At 34.9% G+C, this 27,544-nt stretch overlaps 1 protein-coding gene across 3 annotated transcripts in view; it reads left to right on the top strand.

Moving 5' to 3' along the window:
• The window catches only part of LOC148174044 (neuroligin-4, X-linked-like), a 146,224-nt gene that overhangs the window by 53,589 nt on the left and 65,091 nt on the right, over window positions 1–27,544 (top strand). For all 3 annotated transcript variants that reach the window (XM_088037709.1, XM_088037708.1, XM_088037707.1), the window contains one exon: window positions 17,652–18,321. In XM_088037709.1, the coding sequence (XP_087893835.1) occupies window positions 17,874–18,321 (448 nt within the window). In that variant the 5' untranslated portion in view covers window positions 17,652–17,873. The remainder of the gene's footprint in view (window positions 1–17,651; window positions 18,322–27,544) is intronic.

The raw sequence follows: 27,544 nt of genomic DNA, 5'->3' as shown, positions 1-27,544 counted from the left end.
AGTCAGTCATAAGGGCGTTGTTTTATCGCGTAAAGAGCTACTGATTTTAGTCCGTCGAAACGACCGACGTTCGTTTAATGGCACTTTTTAATGGGACGATAAACTTTTTATATTTACTCCGCATAAGGAGAATTTCTATAAGGGTGACAAAGCGAATTTTAAACTAGGGAGGGGTCAATTGCTGCTGCAAACTACCGAAGAGAAACTAATATTGCTCAGATCGTAAGTAAAAAGACGAATAACTTGCCTTTGTCGTGCATAGAAAAGTGCTGCGCTCTTGTCTGCCTATAAAGCTGTTTGAGAGTGACTCGAAGACAGCAAGCTACAACTATAAGTGATGAAATTACATTGTTCCAGAGTTCAGATGCTCAGAATCGCGTAGATCTTTAATGAGATTTTTAAATACACGTTTTGCGCACTCGAAAAATAATGTCATCAGAGGAACCCTTTTTTCCGCAAATTCATTTATACTTTCCCTTCCACGGGTTAATTTCCTTTTCCTCACAAACACATCTCCCGGAATAAAATTTGTTTTCTTTGCGAAATACATTTTGTCGGACATATTTTTTCCGCCATAACATCAGTCGACATGAAAGATGCTTATATCTCAAATTAATATAAAGATAAAGCAACAAAGGCATTCACAAAGAGCCTACTTTACGAGTTCATTTTATGTCTGCGGGCACAAAGAATTTTCTTTATTGCAGGTTAGACGTCGATTCTAATCCACGCGTTCAGATTTAAAAGCGCCCTAATAAACGGTGGTTTTTTCGAACATTCGCTGAGTTTGTGGAAGGATCTGCTTTATGGGGGCGACATCTGCTTCTGGATTTCAATAACGCATGGATGGGTTTAATTGTGGTCAGAGAGAAAAATTCGAAGAGTGGTCAAACGCTGGCAAAGTGACCAAAACGCGTTCCCATAAAAATATAAAAAATTCAAATTACGAGGTCAATGATTGGAAGTACTTTGCAAACTATTCTTTGTTGACTTTGAGCCGATAGATGTGATAAATTATATTTTACTACAATCAATCAAGGTACTGGAACATCCAGAATTGTGGATTTTCAAAGCTTATATTAGCTAAAATATGATTGATTGAGAGCCTAGTTTTTAAGACTTCAAAAATATTAAAATTAAGACTAGACGTTCTGAATTTACTCAATCATAAAAAGGGGTAAAAAAAATTGCCATTGATTGATGTGGATCGGAATTGCCCTCGTTCGTAAAATTAAGATCGAATGTCGCTAGAACGCTCGTTCGATCAAGTAATTGTAGCTCGACTTCTTTCTAGATTTAAAATTTCATAGCAGAATAATAAAAAAATTAGAAAGAAATTGTAACGCATAATTATTCTTATGATTAGTTTGTCATAACAAAATTCCATCTAAAGATAAATCTGTAAAAGGTTTGTTTAATGTTTGTTTTACTTTGTAGAAATTTTATTCACAACTCTAATTAAATAGCTTTGCTGTAGAATTTCTCACTTATAAACAGAAAATATTTGTTTGGACGTTAACAATTTTTACATCTACAAAAAAAATAATGAAATTTTCTACTTTTGAATTATCCTAAACTTTTAGTGCTTTTAGTCCAACGTTTTCTATTTTCTTTGTATCCTTTTAATTACTCTAAACCACGGGACTACTCTTGTAGCTTTTACCACAAAGAGCTAAAAACAAAATTATTTTATAAATTAATTTGAGAACGTGCATTTACAAAATCTCGCATTTCGCAGTTCCAAAAGTGCATTTATAATGTCGCACGACTGAATTAAGTCAGCTTAAACCACATCTTTAGTAGCCTCCGGGTTATACAAGACTGCACTAGTTTCAATCGTCTTTAATGTAAATGTAAAGCGCAGTTGCGGTTGCATTTAACTGGAAAATCGCAAAGCGGAATTACCGCAGCTCTATGACATGTAATCACAGCTTAATGCTTACATTTGTAAGCTTCTATCGTAAATTAAAAATTAGGTCAATAAAAGATTTTACGTCTTCCAAGTTCCTAACATTTTTTGTTCCTGTTTATTGGAACTCACCTGCACTTGAAAGATCGATAAACAACTTCAAAACAAACTCAAAGATGAGTAAAGTAATTACAAGCAGCAGGAATGCGATTTGTTAGATGAGCTTTTTAAAGCTCCAGGGATAGTTGACTTGATGAATGTCTATTTTTGCGATGACCTCAGTGCAGCGTTATCGATTCAAAGTTTGATCTGTGATAATCCAGATTATGCAACATTTATTAGCAATCATACCGTGATTTGAATTGTTCTGTCACGTATAGTTTCGTTCAATGGACAAATATGAACTGAATCGATGAGGGCAGATTAAACATTTAACAGCTCAGAACGGTTACTAATGAAAATTGAAAACTGTAGTGCTCGTTTTTGTGCTGGATAGTTGAAGGTCTAAATTGGTGGGTTTTAATTAACGGTATAAAGCCAACTTTTGTAGAGTAATAGTGGATTCGTGTTTAATTGGGGAAATATCGATAGTCAACGATTTTGGACAGAATTTCTACGGGAGCACTTGACAATCGCTTTAAGATTTCTTTAGTAAAATTTCTTTCTAATTCTGAATCCGAAGCCCGATTTGTTTCATCAGATTAGAACTTTGAGATATTCCTAAAATAAATTTTTACTTCTAGTGTATCCCATTTTTTTTGTCCTGTAAGTACTAAAAGTATTCAAAAAGTAAGATGTCAGTCTTTTCAATAATGTATTACTGTGAAAAATAAAAAATTGCATATAAAAATTATTGTAAATTTTTTTGGAACATGAGATCAGTTTAAAAAAAAAAAGTATCAATAAGTCGGTATCAATAAGTCCAAAGCATAGTCGTGCTATTTGATAACATTACAAATTTTAAAAAAAGTGTACAAAATTTATTTTTGTACAGTAAAATCTAAAAATTATTTTTCAGAAATATCTCTGAATCCGGACCTGATGGAACGGATTCTGAATCAAGAGACCATTCCACTTTGGCTTATTTAATTTAGTTAAAGAGTTATTTTCGGACCTACACTAGGTACACGAAAGTGTTTTTATTGTTTCGAAATTTATTTAATTCTTTATTGATGGACGATTTGCTGCCACAGCTTTAATAAATTAGCGTTATAATCATCTCTATTTCTCCCTAAAGCGCCATCTTGGCATCGACACTGTTTTCGCTCACTAATTGCCGTCGAAATGAAATTGGAGGCGAGGGAAGCAGTGCATTGAAGAGGAAATTGAAAGCTCGGTAAAGTTTTTTATTACGAATGTTAAATGAAGGAGGTGTTGAAAATCGATAATGGAATTAGCGGTTCTCGAAGAAAAAAACGGTTTCTGAATAATCATGGCAATACTGACCTGAAGTGAGCAAGAAAAGACAGGAAATTTTCGCTTTGTGGCGGTTTATCGTCAATTAGCTCACTCACTCTGCAAATAGCTATTAAATAGCAAATAATTGCGCTCGCGTGACTGGGTGATCTTGGGGGAATTCCCGGAGTCGTAATTCCCAAAGTCAACATGATTTTTAGTGATGGGGGCGCAAACACGCCATGTAATTTACGCTCAATGTACACCATAATTTTCAATTTGGTTGCAGTTTCATGAACACGACAAACCTGCGACAATGTATCTTATAAATCCTTAAACACACACCGGAGTTTACCCGGAGAACTCCGGTAAACATAAACGCTTTTATTCGTCGAACCGGTTAAGACGACAAATAGCAAAACGGACTCTTGAGATAAAACCGAACTTTTACGATAATCGCGCTCATAATTGCAGTGAACATCGTGTATTTTTAGTGCTAAATCGATTTGCTCCGCATCTTGTCATAAACAAAGATTTACACGAACTGTCATTGCAAAGCGTTGCTTAGAGGACTCTCGACTGCAATTTCTTTAGAAATTATTGCTCCCGAAGTGGCGAGTAAAATTTGATGTAACGGGGTCCTCCAAAACCCAGGACTTTCTGTTTTTCCCCACCTTCTGGCAAACAATTTATCTACGGAAGGCGACCTCCTGATTGTTACATTCCCACTTATGAGAGACAAAAAAGCTACGCGGAATTAATACGGACGAAGAAATTACCCCGTTTTTGTCCCGGCAAAGTTGGACCTGCGGTCCACACAAAGCAAAAATTGGAACACAATGACAGGGGCTTTGTTCTGGAATTTCTAGCGAACGGAACCCAAGCGGTTTTAATTTTTAACCTGGCTTCTTCAGGTCAGAGTAAAAAATAAACGACGACGAAAATCTATACAACGTTTTGTTCGGAATTTGATAATGAGCTGTGTAAAACGCGTTAACTGCCAACGGGGTAATTTATAGACGCGGTAAAAAGCACGAACGCTAATAATGAACTAAAAATTAACAACAATATCATATGCGCACAGCGTTACTAACGGGCCACGCATTAATAATTTCGTTTAAAATACCGTTTCCAACATGCAAACGTCACATCCGGTTAATTGTAATCAGTTTTGACCAAAATTACAATAAATCAAATTTAATTCGCATTGAAACAACGAACGAAGATGACGTTGTTTAAAAATATCACGTCTAAACTCCATCAATTTCGGTCAAACCTACTCTTTTTAATTTATTTTTTTACGATTGTAGAGGCAATTAAATTTCGGGCCCCCATCGTAAATTTAATATATTTTTATTACGCGTCCGGCTTCCATCAAATTACCTTTCCACCCCTAAAAAACAAGTCCGAAATCGTTACCGCTTATTCCCATTATTGGATTATTCTGTTTACAGTGTACCCACAAATTTCATCTTGAAATTATATCCGCATGGAAAAAACACTAAATTCTTGACCCTCTTAAATTTCCAATTTTTGTCGCTCCCTTTTAATTTATTCGGTATTTTCCGGTCCTTTGTGTTTTTTCTTTGCGGTCTGTCATATTTGCGGTCTTTGCTTCGCGAAGTGAGCATTCTTCTAACCCTTTTGGCGCTTTTACGACCGCGCTTGGATTTAGTGCCCGAGGGAATACTTTCTTTTATTGCAGATTTGTTACGCAAATTAAACAGCAGCGAAGGAGGTTGACCCGTGTACTAATTGTCAGATCGGTTTTGCATTCTGGATAAATCTGGATTTGTTGATGCATGAGGCTGCAGTTGGATATTGTGCATTGTTCCATCCCTCGCAAGCAATTTTCCATGCCGCATTAATGCAGACTCAATTTATAAATGCACCTGTAAACAGTCACTTTTAAAGCTAAAAAGTTTATGCGACCGAAGTGAATGCGTTTTGTTCCCGGAGTTTCCGGTTTCGTGGCGGCTTTCAAGTTTTTCTTGTTGCGTTCTAAATACGAGTCGGGAGACTAAGATCATTTTACAAAATTATTACTACTGGGTTTGTAGAGTCAAGAAAAATTCCGGAAGTGTATTCATCAATCTCATTAAAAAGCATCGAGTAAACTTCATTTCAATCTCTTCAAGCCGTTAGTCATTTCGGATTTTCGTTAGTCCTAGTTTTACTTGATTGCAGCAATTTAGCACATTCGCCCTGAAATCAACAGACATCCTTTGTCAAAATTGGACGTTTTCTTGGAATTCTCCGCTGATTGTCGTGCATTCTCCCGGAAAAACTTTTTCAAATGGAAAATTCCAGCTTGCGACTTGTCTAATTTAGTCGAATGCACGTGTAATATCAAGATTTCCTTCTTGCACAATTTGCCTAATGTCTGCATTCTGTTAACCGCCAGACGGTGGCAAAGCTGCGCCAAGTGGCTCATATAGAAGTACATTATCGCAAAAGATGGGTGCACGTCCTCATAATAGTTTTTACGAAGTCTGAAGCAAACCACGACTGGCAAAACAGCGCATTATCTCCAAACAATTAAGTCGGATATGTTGCAAAAAGTTAGTTGTTGGGAAACATCTATGGTGCTGCAGAAGTCTTGCTAGGTGGACAAAAAGCCAAGATTTCACTCGTGTATCAACTAAATGGGAGAATTCGCGTTCAACTCCAGCGGATTTTTTATTTACTGCCCCAGGAGTGGGAAAGAAACGTGGAATTTTAAATATTCATAAAGGAACATTCTTCGTGCAGTAACTTGCATGCGCTCGGCTACATGAAGTTGTCAATTCGAAAAAACACGCAATCAGTATTATAGAGTCTAATTTCAATGTTTGTAATGTAAATATCTAATAAATTCTCGGTACAACCGCAAAACGGAATTAAAAATGTTTTTAACTTTCGTAGAATATGCGCTCCATGTGAGCGAGCTTTCGCTATGATCTTTTCGCGAGATTACTGTACATAATTTTATGCTCCTTTTTGTTTACTTAATTATTGTGTTTTCAAAAAAAAGTGTTATTAATTGGATCCTTTGGACTACTCTTTTCCCTAGTCAAACGCTAATTGTCATTTTCGATGAGAGCAGTACAATTTTTTTATTGTTTGTGGTTTAGCTATGGCAGTGCCAATAATTTGCATAGCTAACTAGACCATTGATGCGCTTATTGTTGCGTTAGCGCACCAAGTCAATAGGCGTGCGTCTGTAGACCGAATTTAATGCGTGAAAATTGCAATGAAATTATCCATAACTCATGAAAATGCTTAAATATTCATCCAGTTCGACTGCTGTTGGAGGAATCATCGACGACCAAAAATAACACGGAAGTGGCTGCTTCAGAAAAGATAATTTGAATAAAATATGCTCAGACAGTAGGCAAACTTATTCCTTTTCTGTAACTTTTCGAACGATGCCTTCGACGTTTGTGGAAAAGTTAATTATGATTAAAACAGTAAAGGGAAAACGCGGTTTCATATAGCACGACTTTCGGCCTGTCAATTTGTTAGATTTAGTGGGGTGTGAGGCAAAAAATCCGGGTCTTTATTTTAGGGCATGATTTATAGCCGCGAGATCAGGTGGTCGTACGAGGTAAATAAGAAAATACGTCGCGTGTGGTAAGTTAAATTGGAAAAGATTTGTGAGTTTAGGAAAACGGCTGTCTTAAACGTTTCAGGGATCCGTGAATTATTAATAAGGCCGCTGCTTGAAAAACTAAGCTCACCCCGGCTTAAAACTCCGGAGAGACCAGCTAAACGAACAGCAAGTCCTTAACTAATAGTCCTTAATAATAAGGACGAGTAATGAACAAATGCATATTTTATAACACGCAATTTCACTTCTTAATAGCAGCGTTTTTAATTGCGCAACTTCCTTGAAAAACTCTCGTTTTAAGTACACAACATCACCCTCGACTCCCGTCTTTTATCGCCCATAACCTCTGGATGTTGAGATAACTGGAATCCGCCCCCAAGGACCCACCTCAATTATTCAATACGTTTTTCTCGTGAAAAACATTATCGCGGAAAAAGTACACATTAAAGCATTAATTTCGAATAAATCTTCAACCAGCCATAAATATTATGTTGCGCATTAATCCGTTGCAAAATTGACACGTTACGAGTCGGTTTATTTTACTGTAATTGATTTCGATTAATTAATTACACGGTACGGTCGGCGCAATATGATGCAAAACGTTCATATCCGTCGCATTAATTGAAAATAAACTTCTAAATTTCTATAAATAACGGGTAACAGTTCGAACCCTGACGGCTTTTAGTTTCTATAAACCGGCGAATAAAACTTTATGTGACGTGAAATTAAGCTCCAAATGAACTACATTAATATTTATTACGGCTGCATTTGTACACTTAATCGCCTTTTTTATTACGTTTCTTCGTGGTCAATTATTTAGAAACGAAACTAAAATCATTTCAGTGCGAAATAATCCTGTTCTACAACAGCTACAAACAAACTTTGCTCTATTAGTCTTGTTGATGTTTTCAGGACGGAAGTGTAAACTAAAAAAGCGAAATTCCTTTACGTCAAGTTTCTACAGATTACTTTTAAATTTTAAATTGGGTTAGTGCCAGTCTTATGTAACTTGTTTTCAACCAAAGCCCAACTTCTATCAGTTGATGTTTAAATTTTTCGATCCTTCTCAGGAGATTCGAAGTTTTGCAGCAAAAACTTTCACGACAAAGTTATACCTCAAGTTTATTTTAATAGAAGCAGGAAATTAAAAATAATATCAGCACATATAATGCATTCACGATCTTTTTAGACCACGGCAAGCCATGGAAATCTAGTAACTTGGTTGGTAGTCAACCTCTGTGAGCTAAAGTTTCCTGAAAGTAATTGACATTCGTTCTGTCGATTGGAGTTGTCACCTTTTTTTGGTTATGAATTGTGTCTGAAACCTTTCCTCTGTTGCCAGTTTGAATCGAACATTCAGAACATGATAATTTTATTGAATTTTTATCTAAAATTTAGGAATTATTTTTCAACAAATGCAATATTAAACATAATGGAAGACATTACTGCTGGTACATTCCATTGGCAAAAAGTTTACCATTCTCAAGAAGCGCTTCTGCCAGGTCTTGAATCTAGTCATAAAACGTTAAAAAAGTTTATTTGATCGAATTAGCATTTGACCCAGGGTTTTATGTTATGGAATCTCACACTAAAAGCAAACTTTGGCGAATTTTGTTAACTAAAAAGTGCAGCAATTTAGAATTTGAATTGTTTTTGTTTACATGAAGTCTTGTGATCGTCCACTTCTGTGGGTTTGTAACCCATAGACTTAATAATTTCGAAAAGTGTTGTTCTCTCGGCATAAAATTCAAATTGTTGCCGCTTATTAGCCAAAAGTTTTCATCTTTTTTCCAGAACTTTGGAAACGCTTGCACGCCGCACCTAAAAATATTTTGAAAACAAACATCTACGGGACTTTGTACCTTACAAAGAATATATTTGCAACACCTCAGTCTTAAATCAGGTCGATCTTTTCGAAACTGCAAGTAGCACTTTTGAAAGGCAAATTTTGTTTGAATATGGCAATAGTTTGTAAGCTGTTACTTCCACGATTAAAAGAAAACACACCATTTTTCCGGTATCAGAAAAGTGGCAAACTAGCATGCATGAAAGACACATGTCAGATGTGACAGTAAAAAAACTACCTCTGTCAGTCATTGTAGCCAACAAAAAGAAAAAAAAACATGGCCTACTCTGGTCTAAAAAGATCGTGAATGCATTATAAATCGGTGCTGTCGCTAAATTTATTCGCAAAGATGAAGATTTATCCTGACATCTGAGCTCATTTTGGAAGTCTTTCCTTTTAAACCGGTTCCTGGATTATCTTTAATCGATTTTTAGAAATAAAAATTACAATTTTTACTAAATTGTAGGTACTATTGTACTATAAATTTATTTAATCAAACTTGACATTCAAGGCAAAAGCTCAAGAGCAAAAGTAAAAGGAGAAATAAAATAAATTAAATAAACAGTTTGAATGGGACTTTCTGTTCGAAGTTCACAAATTCTGCGCCTATCAGGAATTTATTTCCCAAATTACGTAATTCTTTGTGCCGTTTAAATTATGTTTAGAAAATTCAGTCATGACAGTTTCAATACCTACCAAATTAACTTCTAAAGGAACTTAAAATTAGTTTTGATTTGTAATTAATGAAAATGCATATAAATAATTGCACAATGGGTCACTTTTGAGAGCGATTTTCAAGGAGTTTTTATGTTAAATTATTGAGAAGCTAGGGATTGTTTGTATTTTCCAATTCTCCAAATTCCTCGGACTTTTAAATACTGAGCCGTCAGTCGAAATAAAACTATATTTTCACAGAAGAAATATATTTAAAAAAATAAGAAAAGTCCTCGATATTGCTAATACATAAGAGCATGATTTCCAAATAACAAACCAGCTTTCAGCTGTAAAACTAGCTACGTCCTGCATGAAAAGGAAGAAAAATTCCCGGCATTAATTCTCATCCGTCTGGTTTTTCTATAAGTGACCGGACCTCTTCCTTACTTAAAATGCGAAGAGAACCTCTGAATATTTATAAGTTCGTCTTTATCAATCTTTTGGACTTTGAGTAATAGTTGCCTCCAATCTGACTTAGGGGTGGTGTTTCCTCCAATAGATAAGCTCAACTTCCGGCTTTTCTCTTAAGAGATCGCTGACCACTGCCACAAATAATCGCAGACAATGCAAGACATGTACGTATTTCATCTCGATTCCACAATGCCACATTACTATGTCAGATAAAGACACAATACCGGCCATGAAGTATGAACTTATGAAACACTGGAAAGTTGTCGAGTGTACTTCGAGACCCGCTCTGAACACATAAGTATTCAGCTAGTCTATACATTTAAGAGCAGGAGGAGAGACCGGGAGGTCGGGAGAATTGTAAACACGAAAATAGGTCAGCATGTAATGTGATAAAATTGCCACATGATAACGTACGTTGTGGACTTCGGAGGGTCGTACATCAAACCTCGGAAAAAGAAGCAATTGAAAACTCCCTAAGTTTTTCAGACGGGGATAAATCTTTCTTGAACTAAAATAAATTAAATGTTGCGAGATTCCATAGGTTAAGACGTCTGGCGCAGGTTTTTCAGATCAAACAGAAAATTGGGAGGGACATAATAAAGAGGAGTAAAACCAAGACGCAATCAAGTAGAAAAACCCTAAAGAGATGACAGTTTCAAAATATAAAGTCAGTAAGTTTTGCATCTGTGGGGAAACATGACTATGATGAATTTAAATTTCACACATTTCACTCATTTTCTCGTGAATTGTGGCGTATCCAATGACAGCATACGTCGAATTGTTTATTAATTGAGGCACCACTAAAATATGTACATTCATTTACGTCAATAATGCGTCATTGAACATAATGTGGGTCTATCATTTTGCGTGAATTTTATGATACAGGGTGGAGTAATTTGGAGTAGTTATAAATCTATTCTCTCGGGTCAAGACGTACAGTAAATTTTACAAACACCCTGTAAAAATGTTGCGTCATATTTAAACCACCTCAAATACCTTGCGTTCCAAAATTTGTAATTAAATTAATGCGATTGTCCCGCCATTGCGTTTTTTAATTTTCCCGGGAATGAAAATCAAATTAAATCGCCGCGTTAATACAACTCGGCTTCACAGCGGCATATTAGAAATTCAAATAATATAAGAATTTTTCTTCCTCTTTCCCAGTCAGTGGACCTCTCACGCATCAACCACTGTCTTATACCGTCTGCAAAGCTCGCTTCTGTTAATTCCTCTTTTCCACGACTCCAAAGCTCGCATATTTCCCCCGAGCTTTTCACGCTCCTCTTGTCAATGTACCTCCGCGTCGTTTTTACTCGCATAATTCCGCTTTGATAGCCACCAAAGCGTGTCGATTTAGAAATTCGGAAACGCGCAAAAAACTCCCGGATCAGCTGCCCAAATAACAAATCGGTTCATACGGAAAATGTTGTAATAATGAGCAACAGATGTGTGGAATAATTTTCACCCTGACGATAGGGAGCGAAGAAAAAAATAGTTGGGATTGGTGGAGTTGCGCCGCCTCCACCGCCGCCATCTGTACGCAATACACGTGTGAGGTTATTGTGCAGGTCTTGACTCACGCACACGTAATCTAATTGCGTAATGCGCTTATCCAGCACTCTTACCGTAAGTAGATTTTACCGAATCCACTAATGATGGTGATTCCATTATTTAGCTGGTGTTGTATAATAGCGACATTCACACTGGAGGTGGAGAAAGGATCGCTATAAATTCATAGAATAAATGTGAGGGAAAACAGTTGGGGTTGTGAAGGAAATTCACATATTGCATTAGGGAGATTTGTAATTTGACCTAAAGCACAGTTTGCTTCTAATGACCAACTTTAGATTTAATTGTTTGTGTTAACAGGAGAAATTTTTGATGTGAATCGACATCTGAAGCCAGCAGCCTGAAACTAAGTAGCAAATAATAACCAGTTTTATGTAATAACAAAACAACTAAATTGTCTTCCAGTAACTTTATCTAAACCAACAGCACCACCTGATCAGCTATTGAGATGAATTAATACCTCAAAGCGAGTTCCACTGTATTTATCATGTGCACACTACTGCACAGCCACAAATAATTTACAAGTCAAGTTGTATGTTAAATAGCTCATTCCGACCATATTATTGTTTAATTGTTTAGACTGTCATGACCTTTCACATCCAAAGATCGGTTTTGGCAACATGAATTTGGAGGTTCCAGGCGACCTTAACCTTTGCGGAACTTTCGCCAAAAGAAACCGCTCCCTTACAGAAACCCTAAATTGACAAAATTTTCAACTAAATTAATTTTTTTGTTAATCAATTTATCAAGTTATTTAAACAGGTTCTAAACCAAATGATATCCTAAACGATTTGAGCTTTTGATTAGTTGCTAATTAATTGCGCTTCATTCTTCGTTTATGACTGCTTTACCACTAGCAAATCTAGTTTAGGAATTTATATACAAAATTAAAAGCATCCTTTAATTAATTTCGTAATTAAATTTCATATTGCTTTTGATGGGTAACATAGATCAACAAAGGGTAGCTTTAATGACAAAAGCTAAATCGCGTTTTTAATGAATAAAATTAGGAAAAAATTGTACAATTGTAAGTTGTAAAATTGTAATATTTTACTTACTATATCTGATTTGGACAATACTTCGTGTGCGCAACATCCATTTTGCACGAGTACAAAACAATACTTTTTCTACAATCGCAGCCAAAATGTAACGACAAATAGTTTAAGTGTCCGTTTTGTTTTGGGGTGTAGATTCAAGCACTAAAAATTTCGACGAAGATTCAACGGTTGGAAATTGCAAAATTTGAATTCCTGTCATAGTGACATACCTTTACACTCTCGTTTAATCATTTTTACGCACTCCTACGTCACTTTTAGGCCTAAAAGAATGTCATTTCTGAATTAAAATGATAATTAAAATGTCAACTTCATATAGCCCTTGTAGAAATAGAATTGTATTGTATTAGTAGTTAGAAAACTTACATAAAAATTTACAAAATTTGGAAACAAATATAACTAGCACTACAACAAAATTATGAAGTGTTAAAACCATGGAAAAATATCTAAATCTAACTTTGTAAAAATGATAACTTTAACTGTATTTCTTGAAGTTCCAGACTAAATAAGAATTTTGATTAATTTATTGGCTAAAAAAAGATCAAAGTGGTACGAGTTCTGGGGGAAAAATGAAACGATTTGAGAAAAACTTTATGCTTGAAAATTAAATTATAAAAAAAAACTTGAAATAAAATTGAATAAACTAAATTTCAAATTAAATGGATTGGAACGGAAGACAAATTAAATTCAATTTCTAAAAAAAATGTTAATTTATGGTTTTGATACAGAGATGAATAAACACGAGGAAATTGATTTTAAAAAATGACGTAGACGTAGCAAAGCCACCGTGAAGTTATTTAGCAATTTAAGAAAAAAAGTAATAAAGTGAGTTTTAAATAGAGCAACTTTAAGGATTACATTTAATGAATTTTTAAAACAGTTACGGTTTCGCTTAGCTTTGGCGCGGCGGCAAGTCAAATGACAGAAAACCTGTTCTGTTCTACACTTGCATATTTTGGATTAAAATGTAGTAGCAAGTCATTGACTAAGAAAATTTCGATTTAATTTGTTTCGGTGCGCGGAAATTGTTTCTAAATTCAAATAAAAGTAATAGATTCGAAAAATAAAGCCTGATTGTTGCCAACATTTTAGTTTTAAAATAGTTGTTTACCTTTGCAATATTTGCTGCTCCGTCAAATCGAATTCCTACAATAACACAAAATGCAGGACAAAGGCTGCATTGCAATGGAATTGCAAACATTGCAAGTGTTTGTAGCTTACAATGGGAGCTTTTGAAACTTAATTTAACATGTATTAAAATTTAAAGAAACAATTCTGCTCCTCCATCAATTGATATTATATTCCTTCTTTACCAGTTTTTTAGGTTCAAATTTCGAAGTTTATATGATTGTAAAATATTAGTAAGAATATCCATTTGTAAACTGAAATTCTAGCTAAATCGTTTTTCATTTTGCTGCAAAATATAAATTTTATGTAATGGAACATAAATTCCAGTACTCGCATTTTAAAGATATTATTACAATCCATCTTATATGTTATATTTTAAAGTTTAAATAGAAAACCTAACTTCAGGCATAAAACAGTAGTTACAAAACGTTTCCCGTTTATTGCAAGTATCCTTCTAGAACTTGACATGACCGTTAACATCTCTTCATCGCGTCTTCTATAAATTATCTTTGTAATGACAAATTCCTCTAAACTCTCCACACCTGCTTTCCTCCTCTCACTAGCAAAGATAATTTTTCATTTTCACCCTCTTTCAACGTTATCATTTTAGCAATGTCTTCTTTGTCGAACAATGCAACATTCACCTTTTCAAACGAAATTAAACGTCACTTGTTGCGACCCAAAACAAAAGAGGACCTAACAAAGGTAAAGCTTAGTCGACTAGATCCCGCATGTGAGGGTGGCCCTAATCCGGACATATACGACCATTATGAACCCGGACCATGGCCGCTGGGGATTACTCATACGCGAATGTATATTAAGCGGATTTTTAGATTAGCAATATAATTAAATCTAAGCCTCGAAGTGAGAAGCAGCGGTTTCAGCAGTTTTCAGCCGGTTTCAGAGTGGTGTTTCTGTTTATTAAAAGCTGAAACCTTAAGCCGGTCGCGCCCTTGGCTCCAAGGGAAAAAATAACTTTGCATTGGAAAAATAAACATCTGAGGATATTTCTCCCATTTGCACGAGTTATAAAGTTTCATTTAATTATACAAATTAGTTTGGTGCAGTAGTAAAATTTTTCATTCGTTTATAACAGAAATAATAGTCTTTTGTATTTGGTACAAAGCTGAATTTAAGTAATAAATTTAAAATGAATTCCTGCTTCGCTGCTTGCCGTTTAATTCTGCATCGCCCGGTTGTCATTGGAGTATTTAGTTATCTTGTCTCATTTTGCTTTTTCTCTAAAAGACCAACGTAGAACGATTGCAGCAAATTGCAGGTTTTTCTATCCCGACGCATCCACCATCACATAACTTTAAGTTTTTTTAATTAATTATTTCGCACTTCTTTTAAACACTTAAATAAAGAAAACGAAAAACTCCGGATAAACTACGAAGTGGCGGTTTCAGCGGTTCAGCCGGTTTCAGAGCGTAATCTGTTTATTAAAAGCTGAAATCTTAATCCTCTGGCGTCCTTGGGCGGAGGGGAAGGCGGCTACAGTCTATAAGAGTATCAAAAGCTCAAGGAGCTTTTTTTATACTGTCGGAAAAGTTGTGTTCTGCAGGAGCAGTAATAAAATTTTCTCTTTGGTATGCAATTTTGATAATAAATTAAAAATGATTTCTGCTTCAGAGTTTCCTGCAACCCCATGCATCATTGCAAGTTTTCCTATTTTATAGTCTTTGTTTTGGCGGAATTGCCGCCGCTAAGACTTGTATGCATCTTTTATGTTCCATGATGTAATAATATGTAAAGTCAGTCGTGGGTATAAAACGGTGTTGATTAGTCGTGCAGTTTGGTTTTATACCTCGCTAATGAAACACAATGTAAAAGCTTTCAGGGAACTTGAAAATATAGTTTTGTAGAACAAAAGAATTCAATTGGTAATAGTGACATGGGTGCCCTCCCTGAAAATGAATAATTAGGCATTTTTGGGTATTCTAATGGAAATCTTTATTTCCATATTTGCATTGTATGCCTATAATATTTCCCGGCGCACAAATTTAAATTCCATCCAAGTGCTCTGTCGCAACACTGGATGTAAAAAGCTCCGGTTTCTTTTTGTTCAGTTAGCACTTCTGGTTTTACAAATGGTATAATTTTAAAAAGTACACTTGCCGCACAAAGCGGACGTCGGTGACGTAAATCAGAAAGTCATTGTTTTATTCAAGGGGGCACTTTAAATCGTGGATTTTTTCTTTTTCGAATCCAATCGGCTGTTCTTTATTTATCCGTTCTTTTATTTGTTAAGTAAAGCGCATCCCGAACGCAAATTTATATCCGTTATTTACGCGTCTAATCAATATTCTCTCGAACGTATTTCCACTTAGACGACCATACATTTTGGACGCAAATCTCGGTCTGTAAACAACTTTAATTATCTTTGTGAATGTACGAGGGCCTCTTCCGGTTTATGGACGCACTTAAAATGCCAATTTTTCACGTTATAGCCGAAATAAGTGGCTTTCTTAATATCGTCTATAAAAACCTTACTACTTCCCGAAGTGAATGTATATGTGTGCTAAAACTTGACGTTCGCATACAATGTTACAATAATCCGAGTTAGTGCCGCGAGTTTATTGTTTTTTCCGTATTTTGCATTATTAGGTAGACCTTTACAGCCAAACTCGGAATGCAGAAAATTATGTTTTCATTCACCAAACTTCATTCCATTCAAACGCCGGAAAGCGACACAATCAATCCTAATAAAGTCAATTACGAAGATTTTTTTTTCTTTTTCTGCTCGCAAACAAGTAGATTATGTTGTGACAGGAGCTCAAGGTCATGCTTACTTATATGTTTTAGTAGTTTGAACCACACAATAGTAATTATATACCAAGAAAGAGAAGACGTTTTCTGGTTGGAGCGTTATTATTTCCCGAGATCCGAAAGATTGAGAGAAATTAGACAGTTAAGGCCAGAAAACAACGCTTGTTTTTGTTTATTTGTAGGAGAGAAATTTAATTTTACAACTTGTATGCAAAGGACAAGCTATTAGTAAAAAACTCAATTTGCAGTAGAATGAAAACCAAACGCGGCTAATAAAATATTTGCCTAGAATATTGGGTTTTTACTTTGATGTTGTATGTGTTGAAAATGTACGGTTCAAATAGAGTTGTGCATTTGAAAAATTATTTAATGGCACAATCGAGGAACACAGAAAATAAAAACTGTTATCGCGGCTCATCTACCATTTTAATGATGAAGGTAATATAATTATTGCGATAACAACAAACTGTAGCCGCGTAAAAATGGTAATGGAGAAGTTTAATGGAGCACAAATTTGTCAACTCTGTTTACAATTAAATAAAGTTTAGAAAATATATCTCACTTGTTGCACATTAGGCGTAACAAACTAAAGTTTTCTAGTGGATTCGAAGTTTAATACAAAATAATAAATTTACTATTTTGAAACTCTGATAAACTTTATTGCACTTCATAGCACATTTCCACCAACAAAACTACAATTACAGCAATTTCTCGAAACTTTCGTTTGTCCAACTTTGTATTTTTATTGGCTTTCCTTTCACCATTTCACCGAGATTGATGTGTTTATGTCTTGAAACAATCGTGAAAAACAAATTTATAACCTCCCCTATAAACACTGCCTTAAAAAGGCTCTCAATTATTATATTTTCTACGCATAACAGCCCAATCAATCATAAACACAGTTCTCCACTTTAGAGTAAGCTACGTCGTGACTTGTTTCAATAATTCAAGATTTTTGTTGCGTGACTCCAAAACGATTGTCAATTAAGCGGATTCATGTTCTGGATAAAAACATCTGTCCGTGCGTCCACTGACAACCTGTGGAATAAAAGTCAACATTTATCAAAGAATAAGCTTGGTATTTTACGATTGCTAGGGAGGAGTTTAACGTCGAGATGGGAGCGGCGTGGAGTTATTAGACTTGTTTACGGGGTAATAATTGTCGTATTTCTTAACAGGGGTGGTTAGAAAGATTACGAATATTGTTTTTGTTAACAATTTTCTGAGATTGGCCACTAACTATACTAACGCTAGATATTGTTCCAGATATCCGCATCAGCCATCTTGCGACTTGGCAAGCAACTTGAAGACCTCGCCCAAATCTTCGCCAGTGTTTTCTCGTGTCGGGCATTTTTACCGCTTCGCAAAACACTGAAAGTGTACATTTCTCATTAAAACTTTCCGAGATCCGCTCCAGTCGTGGACCAGATTTAAATTCAAATTAATATCGGCAATTTTTTCCTACGGGATGTTCCCAACCTAACGAAGATGGGCATTAAGAGCAGGGGCGTTTTCTGGATTTTCATTTTCTCAGCGCTAATCCTGTCGGCCAAGTGCAATTCGTTCATGAAGAACGCTAAGATAAGCACGAGGATTGTGCAAACGCGGTATGGGCGTCTCCAGGGGCTGATAGTGCCCATGGATCATCACAAGTATTTGAAGCCCATAGAGGTTTTCCTGGGAGTTCCCTACGCCACTCCACCAGTGCAATCAAACAGATTTAGTCCGACGAGGACGCCGAGCCCTTGGGATGGGGTAAGGGTATCAGATAAGTTGGGTCCAGTTTGCCCTCAGAAGTTACCGGATATTTCAAACGAAACTGCGGCGCTCGAGAAGATGCCGAAGGGACGCTTGGAGTACTTGAAGAGGTTGCTGCCGTATTTGAGAAACCAGAGCGAAGATTGTTTGTATTTGAACATTTACGCACCTGCACAAGGTAAGGATAGACTTGTTAATAATAATTCACGCATAAAAAAATTCTTGAAGAAAGTGTCCGCGGCTTGACACAATTCGTATCGAATCTCGTTAAAATTCCAAAATACATTGGTTTTATAATGGCTAATTTTGTATTTATGAAAATTGTGTTAAAGCTAACAGGTATCTTTCTACTTATCTAAAATAAAATATAACAAAGGCGTTATTGAGCCTCACCTTATTGCTGCAAGCGTAGTCTTTGATAAAAAGTTCGCCTTTGTACGCGTTGTTTCTTATTACTTTCTAATGGAGGGTTAATGAAAACTTAAAATTTCTAAGGCAAAACTTTAACAACTAATCGTAATTGGATTTTTGACGCAACCTTGCTTTTTATGCCAAAAATAAAATTTGTTATTTGATACAACAACTTCGAAAGTATTCTATTCATGCAAGAATATTCAAGCCCAGTATTTTCCACTAAAATTGTTCAAATACAAAATAAAGAAATATAACAATATGTGAGTAATATTATACAGAATTTATATTCTATGTACAACCCCCAACAAGATATAACATTTCAGTTTTTATTCTAACGTAGTTTATTTAAGATTTATGTAAATTACACCACAATTGAAATTAATGTAATTTACCGTAACTGGCAGACGAGTTGCCGCATAATTATTCATTTGTGTTCATTCTTAATTTCTCAATATTGATATAAATTATGCGTATTTATCAAGCGGTCTATTCTATATTTATATTTTTATGCGTTTCAACAACGAATAAAACACTGATTTTGATAATAAATTATTATACGATTTAAATGGCTTCCAATATAAACCTAAATAAATAAAGCAAAATGGGTTCAGTCGAAATCGAAATTATAAATTTTAAGCATTTAGGTAGGTTTATTTTAATTGGGCGTGATGCAATGATTCTATCAAAGTTGATGGATGCAAACTCGAATTTTTCAAAAAGTTTAACAAATGTAGAGAATGTAAAAATGACCTACAAAATTCAAAACAGTCATCTGATTCACAAGATTTAAACAATTCGAGAAATCTAAAGTACCAAATCAGAAGAGCCTAATTTTTTTAAAAACTTCAAAAACCGGAAGAAATCCAAATGTACAATCGAAAAATTTCAACATTTTTTCTATTTTCCATAGCATCGCCTGATATAATACCGTGTCACCATGCAGCGCGAGTTTTCGGTCACCTGTAGGTACAACCAAATAACTAACAAATAAACCATTGGCTACAAAATCTAATCAAAATTGTTTGACGTTTACTGGCGGCTATGAAGAATTTGCTAATTCCCGTTCGATTTTGATAAATTAGCAATTGTATAATGAGAATGAATGAGTGACAGATTATACTGCAATAGAATATTCTAGATTAGTTGAAATTATTAAAAACTTTATCGATTAGTTGATTAAAAATAAATGATTTTGAGTTAACACACTGTAGAAATTTAGTTACAAAATTTGGTTCATCAAAGATTCCTTATCCCAATTGTCAAAACCACCTAAAATTCCCACAGTATATTTATGTATTTATTATTATTGAAATAATGCGAAAATTTATATTTTATTTTTTGTTGTACACCTTTCGCTTTTAGAATTTAAAAATTATAAAATTACTAGCTCGTGTAAATTATGAGCCATTTCCCGGATGTAATGATGGTTTTCGATTTTTTGTAATTGGAAATCACATGAATGCAGCTTACTTGATTGCACTGTAGCGCTTAAAAACACTCGTATAAAATAAACAACAATAATAATTTATTTACTTTTGTCGAAACGGCGTAGCTAGCATGTGCAAAATAAATATAGGACTAAAATAACATTAGCAGTCCAGTAATAAAACACTCTAAAATTGGTTTTGCACGAATTGACTAATTCTATTTCCATCAACAAAATTCGATACTAACACAATGACCATAAAAATATAAAACGTAGAAAAAATGGAAATCGAAAAAACTTCTCGTTTTATCAATCCAAACTGGATTGAGTGACGGATCAATTTTTTGCTTTATTCAAATAGCCGCAATTCATGTAAATCTATTACAACAACATGAAAACTTTAAATGTTGAAAACACGCCACCAGCATAAAAATGCACGTAATTAAATCCAAGCTAGATGAGGACATTGTGATTTTCCCAACGCCTTGTAGGGATTGCTTTTTGGCGCCGTTTCAAGTCGGTTATTGGCTGTAACATTTTGTTTAGGCCAAGAATCTCTGTCAACCAATCCAGTGTTTGCATTATAACCGGATAACCGAGTAACCGATCAATTATTCCCCCGCGACGTGATTTAGGGCTGGAGATAAAGGCTAAGCCGGTCCCTACACTGACCGAATTCTTAAAGCCTTAAATTTTGTCGTATCGATTGAGTCGTAATGCAAGCTGGAACCCGGCCAAGTTAAATTCGAAACTCATTTAACTATGTACATATAGCGAACGCTCGGGGAATATGTTATGCTGGACTTTTCCGAAATTCCTCTTTAATTTGTTTCACCGGCATTATTGGATTCGTTTCAGGTCGGCGGCAGCTGCCGCCGTCACCGAAAAATATACCAATGCACGAAAAACTTGCACTACGAGATTGTAGTTAAAAACGCGGGCGCTAAAATTAGAACAAGATTTTGACTTCTTATTATTTATCAGACTTGACTAGAGAAATAATAATGTTAGTGAACATTGAAGGTAGTGGAAAATTGTCTTCGTTATTAAAAGTTTTATTAACGACCGGCAGCGAGAGAGACGCGAGCAAAATTTATTACGCGATTGCCAAGATGCAATCAAGAATTTATGGCGGGATTAGCAAGATTAGATTCTTGAGTATTGACGGAAATGCCTCGGGAAAGTTCGATACAAGATTAAGTGGGAAATGTTTGCATAGGAAACCGACAAGAAAGGATAATATTTTTTTCTTTTATGTTTTTGTTTCATCCGTTTTTTTTGCCAGGAGCACTTTTGTGGGTTGTGTTTGCCAGTTTTTGCCTTGTTCAGCTATTTTTCCATACTATTGTTCCTATTTGAAATGTTTCCATCACCAATTTTGGTTTTGTTTAAACCACAAATTACTGAAATATTATTTTTAAAATTTATATTTGAGTATTGTACGGTAAATTATAAATGTTGAACCATAAAACAAATATTTTGCATAAAATTAAATAACCAAATCAGTTCATAACATAACAGCTATAAAATAATTTTATCCTCACAATTTATTATTATAGGAATATCAAAAACAATTTTAGTCAAAATGCACTAATATTTAAGACCAACAAAGTACTTTATTGCTCTCTAAAGAGACTTTCTAAATGCTAAAGATAATGTTACTTTTAATTTAATTGCTTTGGATAAAATCTTGTATTATACTCAAGTATAATGGCAGTTTGTTGATCTAGAAAATCTGCCATTATTCTGTTATTTTTTTATCTAAATTGTTATTATTTGCGTTGCTGGAGGCGAAATAAAAAAATTACTAAAGAAACCTGTTGACTTTCAAACAGCGAAAAAAAAATCCAAATGTAATCAATACGGGCGTTTTGATAAAACGGCTCCATTTGTATTTTTACGTTCATCTTTTTACGACAATAATATAGCTTTTGTTTTTCATAAACAGAAAATTATTGCGATCCACCTAAAACTTTATGTCCTAGTTACGTTTTCTCCAATGAAAACTAAAAATGCCGGAAATAATTCCTTTTATGAAGCTCGCATCAATTTGTCGAGATAAGCCTCTAACTATCCTCCGCTTTATTTCAATTATTGTTGTTTTACCTTCATTATCCACATGTTTCGTAATCTGTTATCATTTTATCAAATAATTTGCTCCCTTATTGGAATGCTAATAGCCTCAAGCAATTAACTGCGACCTAATTTGACCTCATTAGGAAAACAGAGTCGCATCTGCACCTGGTCCATGCAATTCAATTTGTCTAAACTATTGCCCGAGGCCAAAAGCTTTCAAGTAAATAAATCTGATTACATTAATATGCGGAAAAGAAATTGGAGCTTAAAAATGTAAATTTAATCAATTTTGTAATATTTTGTTGTTAGACACGAACCGTTTAATTAAATTTGAGCGTTTAAAATTGGTGGATGCGCCGGGTCAAGGTTTGTTTCTTGAAGAGATTATTTATGTTCTTTTTCTGGATATAATAAAGCCGTAAACAATGCTCTTTTGTTCAGACTTATTCGAAAATTCTAATAAAATAGTTCTATTGAGTTTTATTAAATTTTCGGTGTGCCAACTTAACGGGGCTTAATCTCAGGTTTTCAAATTACTTCAATATGGAGCTTAATTGGCGCCCCAGTCCATTTTTTTTCGTTTTGCTTAGCTATTCATTGAAAACCGAGACAACGTCGACGACACAAAGCAGTCAGAAATTTTTATAATTGAGTTCCTTGTATTAAGTTTTCGTTACATAGATCCGACTCCGCGACAAAGACACAACGAGAACTGAAAGACCATAATTGCAATAACGACGGATGAAAGGCAGCTGGAGCAACTAACAGTTTTGAGCAACGAGAAAATCTGTAAAGGTTCTATTGTCAAACGGAACGCTGTAGACAGAGCAGCGGCGACACTTCGACATTTCATTCTGCGGTACTTACATGATCGATTTTCTATGCTAAGCAGCCTTCGTGTATGGAGTTAGTAGTTTGTAAGCAAGAGCTTTTGGGGGTGCACAGCCCCTGCACATATGTCTCCTGTCGAGTCGAAGTCGGGCCAATCGGAGCACAATCGACTGTATAAATCTCATTTCAGTTTACTTATTTCAGTTTTAAATTTCTTTGCTCGTCGTTGAGACAAACATTCCATGTTTACTTGATTTGTACTATTTGTTTTACTCGCTCCTGGGGCACAGGTGACTGACGAAAATCCCCTTTTTTTAATCAGTGCTTCTAATTAGCGTTGATTTGACAGAGTCCCGAAAACAAACTTCTTTTATTTATGTGAGCAAACATGGTGCTTCTTAGACTGTGGTTGTTAGCTTAGGAATATTTCCGTGTGTAAACTACGAACATATACACTGGTAATTATATTTCTGCAAGAAGTAAAACCACATCCTGCTTCAACAGGAAGCACGAAGCGATGAACATAAATCATCCTCATCGTCATCGACCACATTTAATTGCCCCATTTATTTTTAAGCGCGCCAGAAACATTGAATTCACCGAATAGTAATCTGCTAAATTAAACATATTCACGGAATATTAAAGGCGGGAATAGTTTCGATTTATCAAAGTGCGCTCTTGGATATTGAAATACCGACTGGTTGATTGAACATTGTTTGCAAAATACAGTTTTGTAGAATAATTAATTGTTCTGAAATTCTCCATGAGTTACATGCGACGGTGGCCTATTTTATGCATTTTGAAAAGCGTGATGTTATGAAATAGGATCGAACAAGCGAGATTATGTTTCTATTTCAGGTTGAAACTAATTAGTTTGGTAGAAGTTGAGCTGTTCATTCATTGCAAATTAATACTGAAACCTGACTCTTCCCAGTTGGTAACAAGCGGTGACGATGTGCAACTATACTTTGATTTACCCGTTTTTCAGTTTCTTTCGTATCTGAGATTTATCGATCCGTGAAAACACATGTCGAAGAACAGGAAGCTAAAGAAATGCCATGTTGAGATCAAGTTATCCCGTTCACCCATATCTATATTGGCAGTGAGCGACTAACTGTCGACAAAAACTATATTGGCTGGGTGATATATGAACAAGTGAAGCCATTTGTAAGAACAGGTTTTGTCATTTTTTTACAGTGATTCTTAGTTTCGGCCGACGTCAAAAAATGGAAAAATCAACTTCTTCCACGGAATCAAACAGAAAGTTATTGGAAATGGTGGAAACAAATCATTCGCTCGAGTGTGCATTGCGCTATATTAATATACTCCAGTAAGGACTTGCTTCAACTAAAATGGAGTCGTTGCGAGATAGAAGCTCCTCTGCGACCTTATATTTGAGAAGCCCTCGAGATTTGTACACTATTGTAGCTTCAATTTGGACGATACGACGGTAGATGCTTGTTTAGATTTGTTATTCGGAGTCAGAAGTCGCTTTTCGGCAAATGCATTCACTTATTATTTTAGACGGGTGCAACTGGAGGCACTTTGTGATAAATTAGATGTTGGTAACAGTCGATTTAATAATGGCGACTCATAATTTCTATAATAAACATTGTCAAAAATGTTGAAATATTAGGAAACATTCGAATTTGCAGTTTCAACTTGAAAGTCTGTTCGATTAATTTCAAATTTTTAAACTAATTTATAAAAAGTCTTAAATATCAAATCCTAATAATTATTCACAGTAGCGTTGAAAAGACCTTATATTTTTAGCTTTTGCTATGAGTTTCTCACGAGAAAACTGTACATGTGTTTTTATATACTTACTGCTTTTTCTATAATTATTATGTTTTATTAACACACATTTTAGTAATGTTATCAAATGCATGTTGGTATTAATTTTGTGACTAAGCGCTAAATATCAAAACTATGTCAAAGCCGAAAAAGGACAACTTAAACCGCCCCAGATGAAACATTTTATTGTTGGAAATAAAATTTACTACATTTGCATCGATTTAGTGAATTTCATTATAAAAGTCCACAACAGCTCGAAAAATCATCAGTACAAGGAACATAACGTCAAACTAACAGCACTGCGTCTGTTGCATTGATTGTATCAAGTTGCATTGTATTGTCCCCACAGCTTTCATTGGCTTCCTTGAAGATTTTCATTTTACCCGTGCAAATGAATTTTCGAATTATCATGTGACAAAAGTCAAACAAGTAACCTGACTTAAATTAAGTAATTTCGTAAATATTCTCAAATGTTTAAGACAAAAGTCACCACTTTACAATGTTAAACAGAAAATATGACTTTGAGAATAGACTTAGAATGTAAACTTCATTTTTCCTGCAGAGATTTTTTAGAGGCTTTGTTTTTGATTGGGCGTTCCATAAAGTGAGTTACACGATGCTAATTTTTTTAAACTTCTGCAGAATAATAAATTGTCACCAAGTTGTAAGAGCATAAACAATAAGGTTGTTTTTGTTGATTTTGTGTGAAATAGCAGGAATTTCATGTTAACTTTATTTCTGATCATTATATTCTGCTATTAGTAAAAACTTGACAGTTGCTTGTAGGGCCATCTATTCGTCAAAATTAAAATGTATCCATTACAGGTATCTAACTTATCCCTTTCAAATTCCTCCTTCGTGAATCGATAAATTCTGTGCAGGAAAAATGACGTAGTTCTTTGAAAAAATATGACGCATCTCTCTGTACAAACGCTAATTGTCATTTTCGATGATAGCAGTGTAAAAATTGATATCTAAAAAGTAAAAAAAAATAATAAGTTTTGATGTAAGATTTTAAAATCTCTATAGTCATAATTCTTGAAATGCAGTGCCATAATTTCAACTCTGTTGTGCTAGAAATTCTCTGCATTGATACCTCTATCGGCAATAATTTTCCATAAATACGACAAATAGATATTGCTGGAAACAATGCAAGTCAATATTTAGATGGACATCAAAAACGTAATTAAAAGAAAATTGACCGTTTGCCTTTAAATGAGCAGTTTTGTAAACAATGAAAAACGAATAGAAAACGTGATTAATTGTCAATATTATCTTTCATTTTTGAATGAACAATCTACAATATAAACTGATCTGTTGTACTTTCTATTAAGTCTTGGTAAAATTGAAATTTTTGTTGCAATAATTTGTCCATTGATAGCAACTTCGTACTGATTGACAGCTAATCAATCTACAAGTGTGGCAACTGTCTGAAGCATTGTAGTGTTTACACTGTAAATTCAATTTGCCAACATCCAAACATGATTAATCACACTGTAATGAACCCCAAAAAATCAAGACAACGTATCAACCTCAAGTCAGGTACTTTGTACCCTTAATTAATCAAGCTCGTCTAAAGATTAAAGACACAAATTTAAGAACCCCTTTTAGCTTAATTACTATATCTACTACCATGTTCAAATATATCCGTCGGTCATCAGAATCTCACCCACCATTTTAGTGAAATCTGCACATTACGCGTTCTATATCATAATTTAGCTTTTATCCCGCAACTTTACATAGCTGGAAAGATTTATTCTTCCTCTTTTTTTATTTCACTGCCTCTGAAAGTTTGTTCAGCTTAATTATTTGTACGATGGTTGAAGCGAAGCGGGAGATTTATAAGTTTTCTGCAGGACCATTGGTGACGCAGATATGAACAGGATTCTTCGACAATAATAAATTTCAGCTACGCGCACAAAAGCTCGCGATTGATTGATGGAGTGAGTGGAAATTTCGCATCCATCACGTGAAAAGCTCTCTGACCACTTTAAAAAATTCGCTTCTCATCAGTGTTTCATTTCCATCTTTATGTCGCGCAAAGTTTTGTGTGATAAAACTGCGGATCCACGGCTTAATTTGACTTTATTAAATGCGAGATTCAAATTCAATTTACGAGGATTTTTGGATTCGGCGGCAGAAGGCGGATAATTTCTTATAACAGCTACAATTTCGCCTATTTCCGCGTTTATGCGTTTTTTATTATCTCTTTCGATTTTACGGAGGGCCGTCAAAAAGGCATTTAAATTTTTTTACGAAGGTGTGTGTGTTTAATTCCACGGACGTTTTCTTCACCTGGTAACGAGGTATTAAAATTATTTGTATTTTCTAAATCTACTGCCAAAACGAATGAATGTTTCGAGCCTGACTTTAAACGCGGCTTTGTTTCACTTTATTCTTTTTTCCTCGTTTGCTTTTATTTTTTCGCAAAGTAGGTAGACATAACATTGTCTGCATCGCCCAGCATCGCGTTTCTTGTAATTAGGCTCCATTTTAATTAAGCGTTCCACCTCCTGTCGTCGTTAAGTCCGTAAAATAGGGCGCTTAAAGTCAGCAACACGATATGTGTTGGCAAAAATCACACATTAATTGTGTCCCAAAATGATTATAAATCTTTCACCCTCTCAGTAATAAATCATTCAGAATGAGTTTCCGATATCAATAGAGCTCTGGCAATTTTGTCGCTAGTGTCGGAGATAATTATCTTTACTCACGGTATCAACTTACCAATTAGTATCCAGATTTTCCTAAAGAACGGCCCTGCAGAATTGTAGCAACTTTACACAAACGGCGTAGATCAAAGCAATGAATTTTTATTAAATCTAATGGCACCGGAGCTGGATTAATCATCCGTTAATTT

The sequence above is a fragment of the Gnatocerus cornutus genome, chromosome 5, assembly GCF_029298725.1.
Source record: "Gnatocerus cornutus isolate USDA-ARS CGAHR chromosome 5, icGnaCorn1.1, whole genome shotgun sequence".
NCBI lineage: Eukaryota > Metazoa > Arthropoda > Insecta > Coleoptera > Tenebrionidae > Gnatocerus > Gnatocerus cornutus.
This window is presented reverse-complemented; position numbering and strand designations above follow the sequence as displayed.